This window comes from Callithrix jacchus, chromosome 18 (genome assembly GCF_049354715.1).
Source record: "Callithrix jacchus isolate 240 chromosome 18, calJac240_pri, whole genome shotgun sequence".
NCBI classification, from domain to species: Eukaryota; Metazoa; Chordata; class Mammalia; order Primates; family Cebidae; genus Callithrix; species Callithrix jacchus.
This window is the reverse complement of record NC_133519.1, coordinates 5,402,453-5,421,331: the sequence shown is the minus strand read 5'-3', so window position 1 is coordinate 5,421,331 and position 18,879 is coordinate 5,402,453. Positions and strand designations below refer to the sequence as shown.

Here is an 18,879-nt window from a genome sequence, read left to right as displayed (position 1 = left end):
TAAAGTACAATACCTGGTATTTAGTGACTATGTCTTCTAGCCCTTCAATTGTAGAATCTTGCAGGACTGAATACGTCCTGAGGATTGTAAAGATGTCTATTATCTTGGCAAGGCGTTGGTGAAAAGTTTCAAATTTTCCCAAAATATACATCTCACTAAAATCAAACTGCTTTGCATTTGGATCTTGTTTAAGCTTCTGTTTTGTCTTGTGAAAGCAGTGCTGGTATTCCTTAAAATCACAAGAAAAATATACAACAAAGGGAACCACAGAGGTATCAACTTTATTTTCTTAAGCGAAGGCAATAGCAAAACTAGGATGGAATTGCAAGCCTTTTTTATAGTTTCATGCCTTTACGTGTACTCACTCATCAGCCTGGAAAATCATCTTTCACCTCTTCTAATCAAGCAATTCTAGATTCTAATCTGGTTACTCATGACACAACTCAAAGGTCTGGTTTTCCCATCTTGGTCCCACGATTTTGGTAATAGCATCCTTCTATGACTCTCTCTCTCCATTCATCTTTAAGATGCTTAAGAAACCTTATATAAGTTGTCTTTGTATCTCTAGTATTTAGTGTAGTATCAGGACATAGTAGGCTCCCAAGGAGGGTAAAAAAATAAGTGAATAAATTTTCTGGGAAAGTATAGTAACTTTCAATTTTCTTAAGAGTTAAGAATCACTGTTCTTTTTAGCAACCAATAACATAATAGTTACAAAATGATTTCAGATAGTCTCAGCAGCAGAAATAAGATAAAAATAACAGAACATCTAAATACTAAACAGAACATTACCTGTTTCAGTTTAATCGCAGATAGTAGTTTTTCTACAACAACATCCTGTGGCTGGTTCCAGATGGAAGTGGTTCCATGATTGGTAATATAGGCTTTACATGCAGATATAATCTGATTTGTCACCTGGGATTTTCCAATAAAATGATGTTAACTACACAAAACAGCCATGGATTATACTCTGGACTAGAAGGTCCTTAACTCTTCTGCTTCTCAGAACTCACAATCTTCTAACTTGAGCTTGGATTTATACAATTATAATCAACCAATGATCCTCTGATATTGTCAAAATCGTCTGTGAAATCACAGAGTTGGAAGCACCATGGAAAATTGACAGTTTGGGCCACCTTGTTTATACAGGATGAATTGTCTTAACCAACCAAGAAAGGATTCATTTCCCTACCTAAAAACTGATGAGTTTTATAATATCTAACTCACAGTTTATTAGCACCATTTAAAATACTGTCAACCCTGATCTTTCCATGTGACCATGATCAGCAATGGAAATGTCACAAGGAGGAGGCCACAGAGAGAAGGAAAGATGCTATACAAAACCACTAACGTTTTATTCATTTATTAATTTTTTGAATAACACACAAAGAAAATTAAATGACCATGCTGTATGCATGGAATGATATGATGCCAGGATTTCCAGTGCAAGGGGTGGGGGTATGGGGGTATGGGTGAATCAAGATCAGCCATGTGTGGCTATTTGCTGAATCTAGGTGATATGTACATGACATTCCAGTATACATTTCTCTCTCCTTTTGTACCCACTTCAACATTTCCATAATGAAACCTTTTTTTGTAATTAGATAAATGGTGGTTTCATTATTTTATGCTAGATCAAGTTTTGCAAATAATATGCATAAAACCTAAAATAATCACACAAATTTACTTTTGGGTCTCATTTACACAGAGAATACTCCCCCAACCCTAACATATAATTTTAAAGTATACGGAAGCTGGGAGGGAATCTTGCAGCCATCCCTCCTTTTTCTTTTACCTCAACTACCTACAAGAGAGCAGAAGGAAAAAGTTTCCCATTGAGCTCTTAAGGCTTGATGTCTCTATTCCCAGGAAGAATTTTGCCTCCTACTATGGTTAGTATTCAGAATGCAAGTCTTGATGAGTCAAAAATTCTTCCATTTTAATACAACATTTAAGATTTTTGCCTTGATAATGAAAAAGTCATTTATTTCTTAGAGACCATTCAAAATGAGAATAGTGACAATGCTTACCGTAAACACTTACGAGTTAGGACATAAGGTTTAAGCATAGTTATGTTTTTGGCAGAATCATTATAACTGCTTTATAGATTACTAGAACATTGCAAATGGCTTTTATTGCCATGATTACTGTTGTAATAACACCAAGTAAACAACTGCGGCATCAGATAAATTTGGAACAGTGGCATATGAAACAGGAGACAGCCAGTTAAATATAGCTTTTCTTAATTAAAATTTACCCAGTAGGAATACATGATGTGCTCAACCACACAGGAAAAGAAATTCCAAAAGTAATCTTTTTTCCTTTGTATTATATAAATGATAAAATATTTATCATAATAATTACTTTGGGAGATAATGCTTTATGATTTGCTAGAGTCAGCCTCTGATATAAATTTAATTCTATCTCTATTGATAGCCTAAGCCTTTTTAAAATGGTAAGATACATATATGTTGAACTGGGCCAATGTGGTAATTTTTAATTATCAATAAATTGATCATTGGCAAAGAAATATAAACGACCATGACCTCTACATCACACACTTACCTTTACAAACAGAGATGTGATCTTCTCAGAGGTGTTATAATAATGAGAGATACTATAGATCATTTTAATTGCATTTATAAGTGTAGGAATAGCATCCATCATGGACAGCTGAAAGATACCATCAAAGTTTTCAGAAAAAAAAAATCATCAAATTGAGCAAAATTCTAAGACTAACCATTCCATTGGCATTAAAATAAAGTTTAAGATATCTCCATTAAACATCTAAAAATACTATCTAATGCTTTGCATGAATATAATATATTTAATAGTACTTTTATTATTTTAGTCATATATGGTTAATCAAATGTTATTTCAATGAAAGAATCATTGACCTGCTGTTAATGACAAGGAACATCAAGTTAACTGTTAACTGTTATTAATGATGAACTGTTAATAACAATTAATGTTGTAATAAGTAAAAGCAGGCACTTCCCAAAGCTAAACGATAAATCACCAGTTAACAACTTTTCCCACAGTTCTTCGGGGTATATAGTTCAGAATGTCCTTTGCAACATTTAATGGAAAATGTAACATGCAATAAATGTTTTAAAATATAACACCTCATACATATCTTCAATAAATAGTAGATAGATTGTTTAGAGTTAGATATAGAAATACAGATATCTATGTGTATGTGTGTATATGCATATATATATACATATATATATTAGAAATATATATATATACATATATATATATTAGAAAATAAAAAGTTTCTAAGACCTTTCCAATGGACTGTGATATCAATGAACCAAAATTCAATATTCAGTGCAGCTAGTGAAAAAAGGGTTATCTATAGACTAAAAGAGCAGAAATCCTTAATTCACTGGATCACTGCTGTACAAAGGGTCACAACATTTTTCAAGTGTATACAAGTATTTTACATTGTCCTTTGCTTCGTTAGTTGCATCAGTGATTCGAATATCTGTCTCCCGCCAAGTCTAAGCACAATATGGAAAAGCAATTTTAATGCAATTATTAATAGAGGAAATTCCAACATAACAACTGCGAAGAGTCACCACAAGTCCATTAAGCCAGACTTTCTGCGTATCTCACATAAAACTGAATCCAGAGGGGTGAGAGATATTGCTATGCTGGAAAGCAATTTAAAATTTTTGACTGAATATTTTAAAGCATCTCTTCCATGGCATATGAAATCTATGCCATGACTGTCACAGAGTACCAAGAAGGCAGCACCTACCTTTTAACTCACACCTTTTCCCCTCCGCTGGTTACCAGACCCATCTGGTACCCTGCTCCCATATTTTCTGTCTTTCTGCTATTCTAACCTGACCTCCCTTCCTATATCCCTATACATTTCTCCATTAATGTAGTAAATATTTATTATCTGCCAACTGTATGCCAGGACTGTGCTATGAGCTAGGAACTCAGAAATAAAAATATAATCTAATAGTGAGAGAAGTAAAAGGAAATTATTTAGCACATCAATACGTTCCACTGACTTCATGGAAGTCCGACTGATAATATTTCTGAACTATATAGCAAGGTTCACCTCTGCTATTTCTTTTAAGAATAATACAAAGTAAATCTATAGCACATTTATAGCAACTAATTATTATTGCTTAGATTATTTGCATGTATCAAAACATGCAAATAGCTAATAACACCCATGCAAATAGTTAACAAATAGTCTTTCCAACATTAATGCCAGGTGAGTTAGGCAGCCTCTAGGATGATCCCCAATGACCACAGACTCCCTGTATTCAAGCTCTTGTATTCATCCCTTCTCCTTGATTGTGAGCTGAATCTAGTGACTTGCTTCCAGTAAGGAGAATATGACAAAAGTGATGGGATGTCACTTCAAGAACTAGTTTAAAGACTGTAGCTTCTAGGTTGGGTGCTCTCTTGCCTCTCTCACTTGCTCCCTTTAAGGGAAGCCAGCTGCTATGTTCTAAGCTGCTCTATGGAGAGGCCCATATGGGAAGGAACTGAAGGAAGTCTCCAGCCAACAGCCAGCAAGAAACTGAATCCAGCAACATCCAGATGAGTGAACTCAGAAGCACATCTTCCCCAAGTTGAGTCTTAAGATGAACCCACATCACAGCTGCAACCTCATGAGATACCTGGAGTCAGAGGCACCCAGCTAAGCTGCACCCAGATTCTTGTTCCATGAACTGTGAGATTAAAATATTGGCTGTTTTAAGCTGCTAATGGGGGTTGTTTTTTTGCAATATAAAACTAATATACAAGGGCTAAAAAATAAACATGAATATGGTGAGTTTTCATTATTATTATTTCTAGCTGGTCTGAAATCATTATATACACATACATATGCGTGTGTGTATATATATATATATATATATATACACACACACACACATGCTATCATGCTCTGTCTTAATTACATGCAATGCCCTCTAATAACACATATACATACATGTAGACCAGCTAACAAATACCTTTAATTCAAAGACTATTCCACAGCCTCCAAAGTTATATGAGGAAAATATTACGTAATTTTAAATGTTTTTCATAAAGGTATCATAACATGTTTTTGTTCCTAATCACTCTATGACTTGAAAATATGCACAGAGAATTCTCCTTCCCATTTCGTAAGGCAAAATGAAATGGCTGACGACCTTGAGCAGTTTTGACTTGGCCGCTGCAAGCACTGCCAGCATGGCCTTCACATCGGGGCTTTTCAGTTGTTCCAAGAGGTAGTTAAACTTGGATAGTCTTTTCTTCCAGTGCCCCAGCTCTGCTCGTGGCCCAACGTCATCCGCTTCCTTCCGCAACTGATTGTTTTCAGCGAGAACCTACAAATGCACAGGAAAACACGAGCCACTGTGTGGGGCTGGAGATACTAAAGTTACACACAAGCAAAACAAATAAGGAAATCGATTATCCTATCTGGATCATGATATATGTGTATTCCATGCTTCCAGCAACCATCTTTTACTAACTTAGCATGTATCCATCCATTTTTAAATGCCAACGAAAATTTATTTGACTTGTTTTCACTGAAAACCACTTATGCCTTCCTCATTTGAAAATAGTTTATAGTGGGCAAAGGATATGAACAGATACTTTACGAAAGAAGACATATATGAGGCCAACAATCATATGAAAAAATGCTCATCGTCACTGGTCATCAGAGAGATGCAAATCAAAACCACATTGAGATACCATCTCACGCCAGTTAGAATGGCGATCATTAAAAAATCTGGAGACAACAGATGCTGGAGAGGATGTGGAGAAAAAGGAACACTTTTACACTGTTGGTGGGAGTGTAAATTAGTTCAACCATTGTGGAAGACAGTGTGGCGATTCCTCAAGGCCTTAGAAATAGAAATTCCATTTGACCCAGCAATCCCATTACTGGGTACATATCCAAAAGACTATAAATTGTTCTACTATAAGGACACATGTACACGAATGTTCATTGCAGCACTGTTTACAATAGCAAAGACCTGGAATCAACCCAAATGCCCATTGATAATAGACTGGATTGGAAAAAATGTGGCACATATACACCATGGAATATTATGCAGCAATCAGAAATGATGAGTTCGTGTCGTTTGTAGGGACATGGATGAATCTGGAAAACATCATCCTCAGCAAACTGACACAAGAACAGAAAATGAAACACCACATATTCTCACTCATAGATGGGTGATGAAAAATGAGAACACATGGACACAGAAAGGGGAGTACTAAACACTGGGGTCTATTGGGGGGAAAAGGGGAGGGCCAGTGGGAGGGGGAGGTGGGGAGGGATAGCCTGGGGAGAAATGCCAAATGTGGGTGAAGGGGAGAAGAAAAGCAAAGCACACTGCCATGTGTGTACCTACGCAACTGTCTTGCATGCTCTGCTCATGTACCCCAAAACCTATAATCCAATAAAAAATAAAAAAATAAAAAAAAAAGAAACCCACCAAAAAAAAAAAAAAAAAAAAGAAAATAGTTTATATTTGGGAGTTATTTTGAGATTTTTCATTTGTATTTTCTTCTTTTAAGGATATGTATTTTACATATTTATGGGGTACATGTGAGTATTTGTTATATGTATAGAATGTGTCATGATCAGATCAGAGTATTTGGGATATGATTACCTTGATTACTTACTGTTTCTATGTGTAGGTAACATTTCAAGTCCTCTCATCTAAGTATTAGATTGGTACAAAAGTAATTTGCCCTTGAAAGTAATGGTAAAAACCACAATTACTTTTTGCACCAACCTACTATTTTGAAATATACAGTATACTGTTGCTAACTACAGTCACCCAATCTGCAATAGAAAACTACCTATTTAATGAGCTGTAATGAGCTTCCGAAGGCCTTGACCTCAGGAATTTTTCTTGGCTATTCATTTACTCTATGACCTTGGAGTAACATAACCTTATTAAACTGTATGGTTTAGGCTAGTGGATTTTAACTGTGCTTACTTTTTAATGTAATGTCCACCTTCATTCCTTCATTTAAGACTTTTCTGAATTTTTTTAAGGTTAAGTCTCCAGCTCCTTTTTGGAGGACATGCTAAAATAGAAAACTCCTCATGCTTCTACAGCAGTTCTTTCCAAAGTAAATTAGACTTCAAGGAAAAAAAACTTGCAAAGTGCAGCCTTTGAGTGATCTAAGTATACAAAGTCATTACCTCTTCTTAATTCATGATAGTAAATGAAAAACCACGTTGGACCTCTCACCTCCTTAAGGATTTATAGTAAAAACTCTTAGCAAATGGAATGCCATTTGATAATACATCTTCTTCCATTGTCTAGTTCAGTAACTTGGCACCTGAAATTGACATTTGTTTTCTCAAAATTACCTGTTCTGTCTGTTTGATCCACACTTTCATACAATCCTCTATTTTCTCCAAAGTCTCAGGGTTATTTGCTAGAGTCAAGTAGTCCATAGGTTCCTTTAGGGTTTTCAGTTCAAGTATGTCACATTTTCGAAGGTTCACCTAATCAGAATGAAAATTAAATAATAAGATGATGATTTTATAAAACACACAGACTTTGGGCCCTCTATTTTTCACTTTGCTGCACTCTGACAGTGTTCTGGGAAGTCTGTCAGGTAGCGCATAGCTCCTCTCCACTCCCACGTGCCTTTGTCCACATTGGCCCCAGACTGTCGGGACCTCCCAACACTTCCCTGTGATCCTACACACCCTCACAATTCAACCCAAAGCCCGCTGCCCTCTCCCACTCAGAAAGACTGCCTCCTCCCACCTGGGCACCCATCCCATTTTGTTAAAACTTTTGTTGCAATCTGAAGTGGAACCACATAAAAAAATACTGCTTTTTTAGATAGAATACCAACATTTGTATTTGGTTCAACCTGCATTTTGGTCTGGCCTCCAACAGTTAATCACAAAAATAACTCAGGCAGCTGGAGTCATCCAGCTAATCATCTTGTGTCTCCCTGAATAAAGGTTGCTTAACTCCCCCATTCTACATCCTTTGGAAAGCATAATGCCCCCTCCCCAATCCCAGCAGGATCAGCACTCCTGGGAGAGCAGGGCAGAGTGTAACACTGTCATCATTACCATGGGACCCATTTCCCTACCTCCCCCTACATGCCCAATCTGGGCTCTGTCATCTCTCTTATTCCTTTGTCGTCTCTCTTTCTCTCTCTCTCTCTCTCTCTCTCTCTCTCTCATTCTATCTCTTTCACACACACACAAACACACACACACACACACACACACAAACATGCCTGCATCTATCAAACGCCGCCCCAAGTAATCACAAACCCAGACTTATAAACAGCACAAAGCATACAGAAGCTAAGTCTCACATCTGCCAGAATTATTCTTAAAGGCCCTTTTGATCATTGACTGAACCACAGAATCCAACTTGTTCTCTCCAAACATATCAACTCCTCTTTCCTTCTTCTGCCCCTTCAGGATCCCTTCTCACCTCCATCTGCCACCCCCATCCCCTCCCCACACACACACACACACACACACACACACACACACACACACTTCAGTTCCAAATTCCTTTCATTCTAGGATGCACAGCAGTGCCACAGCATTTCGGACTCTTGCCTTTGGAGTCGCTCATCTAACTGAGTAAAGTCTTGCATCACTGCCAACATTTTTACGGAACCCCTGAATGTGATGATTATTACAAACTGTGGAAACTTGAATCTAATCACCACCACATCTTGAAGGGGCAATAAAATTGCCTACAACATTTTTTGAAGAACTGCAACACGAGGAACTAAGACCGTCTAAGAGACGCATCACACACGTACTGTACTTGTTGACCACGTGATCATTTTTAAAGGAACAGCTTATTCATCCTTACCTTCTCCTTCAAACTCTCCTGGGCACCCGACAGGACATTCACAAAGCCTTCCAGGGAGCTCAGGAACTCCTGCCGGACATGAGCTGTGTCCTGAAGGCCCTCAAGCTCGCCCCAGCCATGGCTCATGGCTCTGAGAGCAGGAATGAAGATGTCCAACAGCAAACGCCTCACACTGTTGAGCAGGCCTCCATCGGCAGCATCTAACATGTTAAAGCTCACCTCCTGGAAGACAAGCAGGAGATCCTTTACTGTACATATGATCCTCAAATGCCACACAGCTACTAAGTCATTTCTAAATGTTGTCAGTTTACCAAATACCCAGAAAATTATTAGTTTGGGCCAGGCATAGTGGCTCACACCTGTAATCCCAGCACTTTGGGTGGCCAAGGCAGGTGGATCACTTGAGATCAGGAGTTCAAGACCAGTCTGGGCAACACAGTTAAACTAAAAATACAGTCTCTACTAAAAATACAAAATTAACTGGGCATGGTGGCAGGCACCTATAATCCCAGCTACTCGGGAGGCTGAGGCACGAGAATCACTTGAACCCAGGAGGCAGAGGCTGCAGTGAACCGAGAGGCATCACTGCCTTCCAACCTGGGCAACAGAGCAAGACCCTGTCTCAGAAAAAAAGAAAATTATTAGTGTGACAACCTGGTTAAGAAATAAGAGGCAGGCCGGGCACAATGGCTTACGCCTGTAATCCCAGCACTTCGGGAGGCCAAGGTGTGTGGATCACAGGAGTTCAAGACCAGCCTGGCCAAGGTGGTGAAACCCCATCTCTACTAAAAATACAAAAATTAGCCAGGCATGATGGTGGGCACCTATAATCCCAGCCACTCAGAAAACTGAGGCAGAGAATTGCTTGAACCCAGGAGGCAGAGCTTGCAGTGAGCCAAGATCATGCCACTGCACTGCAGCCTGGGCACAGAGAGAGATCCATCTCAAAAAAAAAAGAAAAGAAAAAAGAAATAAGCTTTATACTATCCTAAATTATAATCATCAAAATAAAAGCATGCAATAAATAGAGTGCCAGATGTTTACGAATTCATATGCTCCAAGAAGACAGTGCACCATCAGAGGGACAGGAAAAACTTGTACAGACACACTTTACTTCATGCAAAAAAAGAAAGTTACATATCTACTTTCAGAAATCTTATCTTAAATGTATAAAATTCACCACTAAGTAAATTATGCATGGGTAATTCTTTAGAAGAAGAAAGCCCTCACTGTTACACATGTTGGGAAAAGCAGCAAAGGAGAAAGGACTTACAGAGTAACTACATAAATTGGTTATGAGTAACATATAAACAAGGAACAACAAACTGCGGAAGGCCTCAGGAGGCCTCTGAGGAGGAAGGCCTCTCCATGCCTCATGTTCCGGTGCAGGGTGACCTCGGCTCTGTTACCAAAAACATTGTGCTCAAGGACGTAAAACCCCTTCGTAGCACTATGATGTAGCCAGACTTGTAGGGTCCTTGTAAGGCCTGAGTTCCACCAACTGCACATAGATAATAGGCTAAAGATAACCACGTGTTCTTGTTTTGTGAAACTCCCAAAACGCCACTGTTATCAGTCCTTAGAATGACACACCAGTTCCGGCTCACTGATTCTCTTCCGGCTCACTGATTCACTCCACCATCACTCCACTCCTACCCTACAGATCAAACTGATTGTAATCAATAAAAATGTGGATGATCAGAGCTCGGGGACTTCACTGTCTCCTCCAAAGTAATAAAGTGATGGTCCCCTGGTCCCACCTTCTCTCCTTATCTGTCTTTTTCTGATTCCTTTGTCCCACTGAACTCAGGGTACCCACGGGTGATGTACAGCTGGTTCCCTATATTCTGGTGCCCAACTGTGGGGCTCATGAATCCCTACATTCCACACAGCCAGAAGGCTGTATCAATTTGTGTTAATAAATCAAATATTAAGTCCTCTTACTCAAAAGATTTAAAGGGAATGTCCTCTTAATTTCTTGTTTTAAATTTTTAAAAAATACTTCTCTGAAGAGTTTCAGATACCGTAGTGAATACAATGGTTGTCCTTTACTGGAGGAATATTTGTGTACAAGTTGTTTGATTTTTGGTAATTCAGAGTAAACAACAGCTCTTGCCCCTTAGCCGGTGGATGTTGTCAGGGGTGATGGCTTTAGAAGGGTCAGTCCTGATGAAGAACACACATGCCCCAGTAAGGGCCACATCTTTTCCCTCAGTCACGAACACCTTAGGTTTTTTAATCTTTCCAGAAACAAGATTTACCCCTCCTAAAGAGCCAAGTTGTCCTACAAAAGAAAAATAATTTTAGTATCACAAATACTTTTTACAGTCCACATGGTTTCCTTTGGAAAGAAGTTTCCTTGTTAAAATATTGCCATTGTTGACTTGTCCGTGTGCCTTAGGTCGGTCCACCTCTTGAACAATCTCTAGCATGAGCCCTATAGGCACACTGTTGACTTGTCCGTGTGCCTTAGGTCGGTCCACCTCTTGAACAATCTCTAGCATGAGCCCTATAGGCACACTGTTGACTTGTCCGTGTGCCTTAGGTCGGTCCACCTCTTGAACAATCTCTAGCATGAGCTCTATAGGCACACTGTTGACTTGTCCGTGTGCCTTAGGTCGGTCCACCTCTTGAACAATCTCTAGCATGAGCCCTATAGGCACACTGTTGACTTGTCCGTGTGCCTTAGGTCGGTCCACCTCTTGAACAATCTCTAGCATGAGCCCTATAGGCACACTGTTGACTTGTCCGTGTGCCTTAGGTCGGTCCACCTCTTGAACAATCTCTAGCATGAGCCCTATAGACACACTGTTGACTTGTCCGTGTGCCTTAGGTCGGTCCACCTCTTGAACAATCTCTAGCATGAGCCCTATAGGCACACTGTTGACTTGTCCGTGTGCCTTAGGTCGGTCCACCTCTTGAACAATCTCTAGCATGAGCCCTATAGGCACACTGTTGACTTGTCCGTGTGCCTTAGGTCGGTCCACCTCTTGAACAATCTCTAGCATGAGCCTTATAGGCACACTGTTGACTTGTCCGTGTGCCTTAGGTCGGTCCACCTCTTGAACAATCTCTAGCATGAGCCCTATAGACACACTGTTGACTTGTTCGTGTGCCTTAGGTTAGTTTACCTCTTTAACAATCTCTAGCATGAGCCTTATAGGCACACTGTTGACTTGTCCATGTGCCTTATGTCAGTCCACCTCTTGAACAATCTCTAGCATGAGCCCTATGGGCACACTGTTGACTTGTCCATGTGCCTTAGGTCAGTCCACCTCTTGAACAATCTCTAGCATGAGCCCTATAGGCATCTCAAAGAATCTGTTTGATTCCAGATCACAGATTCACTTCTAAATTGTTGTTTCATGGGCAGTGAAAAGAGGGAAGAAGGACAAAGTATCTACTGACATGTACTGTGTTCCAGGCCCTCTGCTACGTACCCTTATAAAAACACAACTTGGCTGGGCACAGTGGCTCACACCTGTAATCCCAGCACTTTGGGAGGTGAAGGTGGGCAGATTGCCTAAGGTCAGGAGTTCAAGACCAGCTTGGCCAATGTCATGAAACTCTGTCTCTACTAAAAATACAAAAATTAGCCTGGCGTGGTGGTGTGCACCTGTAATCCCAGCTACTAGGGAGGCTGAAGCAGAAGAATCGCTTGAACCTGGGAGGCAGAAGTTGCAGTGGGCCAAGATCATACCACTGCACTCCAGGCTGGGCAACAGAGCAAAACTCAGCCTCAAAAAAAAAAAACTCTGAGAGAGCTGTGACATGTTCCAAGTTAAACAGCCAAACTTGGTGGCACAACTTGGTGACCTTGGTGGCAGAGCAAAGGTCAAAAACCAGCTCTGACTATAAAACTCAGAACTCAGAACCCTCACTTCCCCATGCTGTCCATTCTCTGTCATAGTCAGCATAACTGGTTATCTTTCAAATACTGCTGGTATCAGGGTCTTGTAGGGGCAGGATCACTTGATGATTAAGTGTGGGCTATAGAGTCAGACTCCCATGCGCTTCCCAGCCATGTGACCTTGCCAAGTTGCTTAATCTTTCTGTGCCTCCATTTTCTCATCTTCCTATTTTAAAAATGAGAATAATACTAGAACTTAGCATCTGAAATTGTTGTGAAAATCAAATGAGTTAATACATGAAAAGCTCTTAGAAAAGCACATAAGGATAATAATGCTTACACATAAGTAAGCATTATTATTATCAGTATTGAACATTCATGTTTGATTATCCAAACATGTAGAACATTTAAGTACACAGAATATGCTCTGAGCTAGTCCCTTGTGTTCTTACCTGCCCAAGAAATGTTTAGATCTCCAAATAGACAGGTAACTCCATCTGGGTTACTGGGGTGGGAGGACGGTGCTAACGGTGTACTTTGGGAAGAGGAGTAGACCAGAAGTCGAATCCTATAATCCTGGGATTAAAACCTCTTGGAATAATCCTCCCTCGGGGATCTTCCTCCCATGGTGCTAGGCTAGAAACCTGGACTGGGGCTTTGACAGTAAACCTTCATTGAAGGGAACTAGAAGATCAGTCTCCCCCTCATTCAAAATTGCATCCCACTCCTGCCTAATATCACCTGGGTTTCATGAGTTAGCCAACAAGTTTCAACTGAGGCACCAAGGCATGATAGACATCAGAAAACACAGTTTCAAAGAAAAAAAATCTGCAGAAATTTCAAAGCACTTTTCCTAGAACTGATTAGACATCTCCTCCCCGGCTCTCATCAGAATGCAAAAGGGTCAAGAGCATGTAGACTAAGGAAGGATTTTGTGAGGACAGTTATGCTATGTATTAGTCCGTTTTTATGCTGCTAATAGAGACATACCTAAGACTGGGCAATTTACCAAAGAAAGAGGTTTAATTGGACTTACAGTTCCACGTGGCTTGGGAAGCCTCACAATCATGGTGGAAGGCAAGGAGAAGCAAGTCCTGTCTTACATGAATGGCAGCAGGCAAAGAGAGAATAAGACCCAAGCAAAACAGGTTTTCCTTAACAATCCATCAGATCTCATGAGACTCATTCATTATCACCAGAACAGCTCAGGAAATACCCACCACCATAATTCAATTACCTCCCACCAGGTTCGTACCACAACACATGGGAATTGTGGGAGTTACAATTCAAGATGAGATTTGGGTGGGGACCCAGAGCCAAACCATATCATCCTATGCAAAGGAGGGAGGGGTTCCTGGGCTGCAGGACTTTCAGTGCTAAAATCAGGACAGTCACTCCAGTCAAAAAACAAGGTCTTCAACCCAACCACCTAAAGAGCCTGATTTATGTTTCCTGGAGTTTAGGAACAAAATGACTGGGCTATAACACCTGACCCAGATAAGAAATCTAAGTACAGTGTACAATAAGGCAGATAGAGAGAAACTGGACTGGCTGGGAGCTAACAACACATCCATGGAGGGCAGGGACCTAGGAACCCGGTGGGGGCCCTGCTAAAAAGAGCCAGACTGGAGCCACCTTAAATCCTACTCAAAAGGAGCACTTGAGGGAGGATGGGACAGAGTGATTACTCCTGGTGGCTTATGCTACCAAATTTCAGAGGTCATCATCAGGACAGCCCATTGCCATGGGATGCACAGCCAATGTTCCCAGTGGTCACCTCAGGAGAACCCACCACCATGCCCACAAGAGCAAGGTCAGAGTGCCAGGGCAGTCAGCTCACAACAGTGGCAGTCCAGTAAAAACTTTCCCACCCTGCTTCCCTCTTATCTCTACCTTGCCTCTGGCCTCACACAGTCAGGCACTTTGGTTAAGCTGCTGTGGACAAGGGGTGGAAGAGGAAGGTGAGAAGAAGAACGCATAGTCCTCCTCTTCTCCCACTGAGAACTTCAACCTTCAGAGGAATGGGGGGCTCAAGGGTGAGGAGGGAAGAAGATTTCACTTTCCATCAACAGGACAGTTTTTCTTTTTGAGTTGAGGTTGTGTTTGTAATTTAAAATGATCATAGAAGTTTTTGTAATCTAAGAATATCCAGGGAAGTCATGGGATTGCCAGCCTTCTAATCCACGTTCAGAAGAAGAACTATCGCAAGGGAGGAAATGTGAAGGTTAAACGTGCTTTTATGTTTGTGTCCTACAAACACTTCTGGCTCCAAGTAAAATTTACACAGAAGGCCAGTTTCATCCAGTGCTCCATTCATGGATAAATTTGACCTTTCATTTGAGTTTATGTTTTGCAATCTGCTGTAGACACCAAAACTTCTATCTCTTGATTTTTCACTCAAAATGTAATAAGCTTTCTAAGCACAAAATACCAAATTGACAGCTTTGAGAAAATGCCAGTTCAAATTTGCATGCATAATTTCTTCAGCTTTTAAATAAAGAAGTATAGTCTTACTATATGCCAAGAGCAATGACTATTTTCCCTTTTTTCAAATGGGTAGTAAAAAGGATGTATATAATATTTTAATATATTAAATAATACATTTAATCATATATTTAGTATGTTCCTGGATAGGCCTTTAAAATTACATTAATCCACTTAAAAGGAGAATAGACTATCCCAGTTGAATCCATAGAAAGATTTGCAAACTTATCGTAAGTGCGAGTGATGAAACCTGTCATCCAATATTACTTATTTAAAGCAGTGTCAGTTAAATACAATATGATATTTAACAAAAAAGGGATGTTATACATACTGGCAATAATTTCTATGTCAAAAAGAAATAATGCCTATATACATGAGAAACAGGTACCCTTTATAACTTCTAGAACATAATACACAGAATGAACTAGAATATAAGAAAAGGAAGTCAAATATAATCTACTTTATTATCTTTATTGCCAACACAGCCTGAGAAGGAAAAGAAAACGTCTCCAACAAAGTTAGAACAACCAGGCTAAACACCAACTGTGATCTGTCCTCTATCCTTGAGGACACACAACTTCTTCCACAGGGCCACACCCAACACACTAAGGGTTTCCCACATCCACCCCCACACAAACCTCCCTCCTGCCAGCAAGGTGCAGCAGGTCTGTTCTCACGGTGGCTTTCTTCTTCAAGCTACCCTCAGATAAATCTAATGACACATTTCTGGGTTATGTCACATCAAATTCAGATACCTGTTTCTGCTACCTCCACATCTTGATAGTAAAACATGAGGTGTCGGAGACCTCCAACAGCAAAAAGTTGATCAATTCTTTCAATCCGGGAAAAAGAAAAAGGCAAGATAATGACTTTTAATCCAAATTAGAAACCGCACTTAACTCAGCATTAATAGTATAAAAAAGGAAAATTACTGTCATCTTTCTTACTCAAACAGGACCGAATCTACTGTATCCTATATAAAAGGGAGCAACTGTGTGAAAGAATAAATGCCTCACCATAGTAAAGACTCCGTTCCAAAAAATAATTTAATGAATCATAGAAATATTTGTTACTTATGCACATTTGAAAAGCATTGTCCCTCTATATTTGCAAATTTCCTAAAGCGTTGAGCTGTTGAAGGGCGATTTAAATAGATGAGTGTTTCAGTCAACTGCAAATCAGAAAGAACAAATTGTTCAAAACTTGGTCTAACATTCTAGAGATAATTAATATTAAATTGCAATGATCGCCAGAACTGCCATGAGAACATATCTGACTATGGACACTCCTTCCAGTAGCAACCTGGCACTAAGATGGGACTAAGAGTCCCATCCCTGAGGCTCACTGTAAGGATACAAGTCTAACAAATGGTCTGCTACCAAAAAACCACTTCTCTTAAATAGTCAAAAGCACAGTTTGAAATTCACATGACAATAAAAAGATAAAATCTACACACCCATTAGGCATTAGGATGGCTACCACTAAAAATCAGAAAATAGCAAATGCTGGTGAGGATATGGAGAAACTGGAACTCTTGTGCACTATTGGTGGGAATGTAAAATGGGGCAGCCATTGTGGAAAACAGTATGAAGGCTTCTCAAAAAATTAAAAACAGAATTACCACATGATCCGGAAACTCCACTTCTGGGTATATATCCCAAGAATTGAAAGCAGGATCTCAAAAAGATATTTGTATACCCGGAGAGGGACTCAAGATGGCGCTGTGAGAACAACCCAGGATTGGAGCCCACGTTGAATTCGCAAACGAGACCCAAACGAAAAGTCAGCAACTACGCAGACGACCAGCGGACAAATCCACAAAGATGGGAAGAAACCAGCGCAAAAAGGAGGAAAACACCCGAAACCAGAACACATCGCCTCCTAGAAAGGACCAAAACTCCTCACCAGCTAGGGAACAAAGCTGGACGGAGAATGACTGTGACGAAATGACGGAATTAGACTTCAGAAGATGGATAATGAGAAACTTTTGTGAGCTAAAAGATCATGTATTAAATCAATGCAAAGAAACTAAGAACCTTGAAAAAAGATTTGAAAAAAGATTCGAGGAAATGATAACAAGAATGGATACCTTAGAGAGGAATATGAATGAATTAAAGGAGCTGAAAAACACAATACGAGAACTTCGCGAAGCAAACGCAAGTTTCAATAGCCGAATTGACCAAGCAGAAGAAAGAATATCTGAAGTCGAAGACCAACTCAATGAAATAAAACGAGAAACCAAGATCAGAGAAAAAAGCGCAAAAAGGAATGAACAAAGTCTCCAAGAAATGTGGGACTATGTGAAAAGACCTAACCTACGTTTGATAGGTGTACCAGAAGGGGACGAAGAGAATGAATCCCAGCTGGAAAATACTCTTCAGGACATCATCCAGAAAAATTTCCCCCACCTAGCAAGACAAGCCAACACTCAACTGCAGGAAATACAGAGAACACCACAAAGATATTCTGCAAGAAGAGCAACCCCAAGGCACATAATCGTCAGATTCAACAGGGTTGAAATAAAGGAGAGAATACTAAGGGCAGCCAGAGAGAAAGGTCGGGTCACCCACAAAGGGAAGCCCATCAGACTCACAGCAGATCTCTCGGCAGAAACACTACAAGCCAGAAGAGAGTGGGGGCCAATATTCAACATTCTTAAAGAAAAGAACTTTCAACCCAGAATTTCATATCCAGCCAAACTGAGCTTCAGAAGTGAAGGAAGAATAAAATCCTTTGCGAACAAGCAAGTACTCAGAGATTTTGTCACCACCAGGCCTGCTTTACAAGAGCTCCTAAAAGAGGCACTACACATAGAAAGGATCAATCAGTACCAGCCATTCCAAAATCACACTGAATGCTAAAGAGCTTCAACATAATGAAGAATCTACAACAACTAACAGGCAAAACAGCCACTTAGAATCAAAATGGCAGTATCAAATTCACACATAACAATATTAACCCTAAATGTAAATGGACTAAATGCACCAATCAAAAGACACAGACTGGCAAATTGGATAAAAATCCAAAACCCATCAGTGTGCTGTATCCAGGAAACCCATCTCAAATGCAAGGATACACAAAGGCTCAAAATAAAGGGATGGAGGAAGATTTCCCAAGCTAATGGAAAGCAAAAAAAAGCAGGAGTTGCAATTCTCATCTCTGATAAAATAGACTTTAAAGCAACAAAGATCAAAAGAGACAAAGAAGGCCATTACATAATGGTAAAAGGATCGATACAACAAGAAGAGCTAACGATCCTAAACATATATGGACCCAACACAGGAGCACCCAGATACATAAGGCAAGTTCTTAATGACTTACAGAAGGACTTAGACTCCCACACAATAATATTGGGAGACTTTAACACTCCACTGTCAATACTAGACAGATCAACCAGACAGAAAATCAACAAGGATACCCAGGGCTTGAACTCAGACCTGGAGCAAGCAAACCTGGTGGACATTTACAGAACTCTCCACCCCAAATCCAGAGAATATACATTCTTCTCAGCACCACATCACACCTACTCTAAAATTGACCACATAATTGGAAGTAAAGCACTGCTCAACAAATGCAAAACAACTGAAATCATAACAAACAGCCTCTCAGACCATAGTGCAATCAAGTTAGAACTCAGAATTCAGAAACCGACCCAGAACCGCACAGCTTCATGGAAACTGAACAACTGGCTCTTGAATGTTGACT

At 39.9% G+C, this 18,879-nt stretch overlaps 1 protein-coding gene and 1 long non-coding RNA gene across 4 annotated transcripts in view; both read right to left on the bottom strand.

Moving 5' to 3' along the window:
• LOC128931288 (uncharacterized) overlaps positions 1 to 18,879 on the bottom strand; it is a 685,153-nt gene that overhangs the window by 404,210 nt on the left and 262,064 nt on the right. The gene's annotated exons all lie outside the window — the stretch shown is intronic.
• The window catches only part of LOC128928084 (dynein axonemal heavy chain 5-like), a 62,027-nt gene that overhangs the window by 25,973 nt on the left and 17,175 nt on the right, over positions 1 to 18,879 (bottom strand). For both annotated transcript variants that reach the window (XM_078355233.1, XM_078355234.1), the window contains exons 2-7: positions 8,841 to 9,062; positions 7,352 to 7,489; positions 5,166 to 5,342; positions 2,566 to 2,673; positions 793 to 915; positions 14 to 229 (exon numbers count right to left, since the gene is read on the bottom strand). In XM_078355233.1, coding sequence (XP_078211359.1) covers positions 14 to 229; positions 793 to 915; positions 2,566 to 2,673; positions 5,166 to 5,342; positions 7,352 to 7,489; positions 8,841 to 9,047 — 969 coding nt within the window. In that variant the 5' untranslated portion in view covers positions 9,048 to 9,062. The remainder of the gene's footprint in view (positions 1 to 13; positions 230 to 792; positions 916 to 2,565; positions 2,674 to 5,165; positions 5,343 to 7,351; positions 7,490 to 8,840; positions 9,063 to 18,879) is intronic.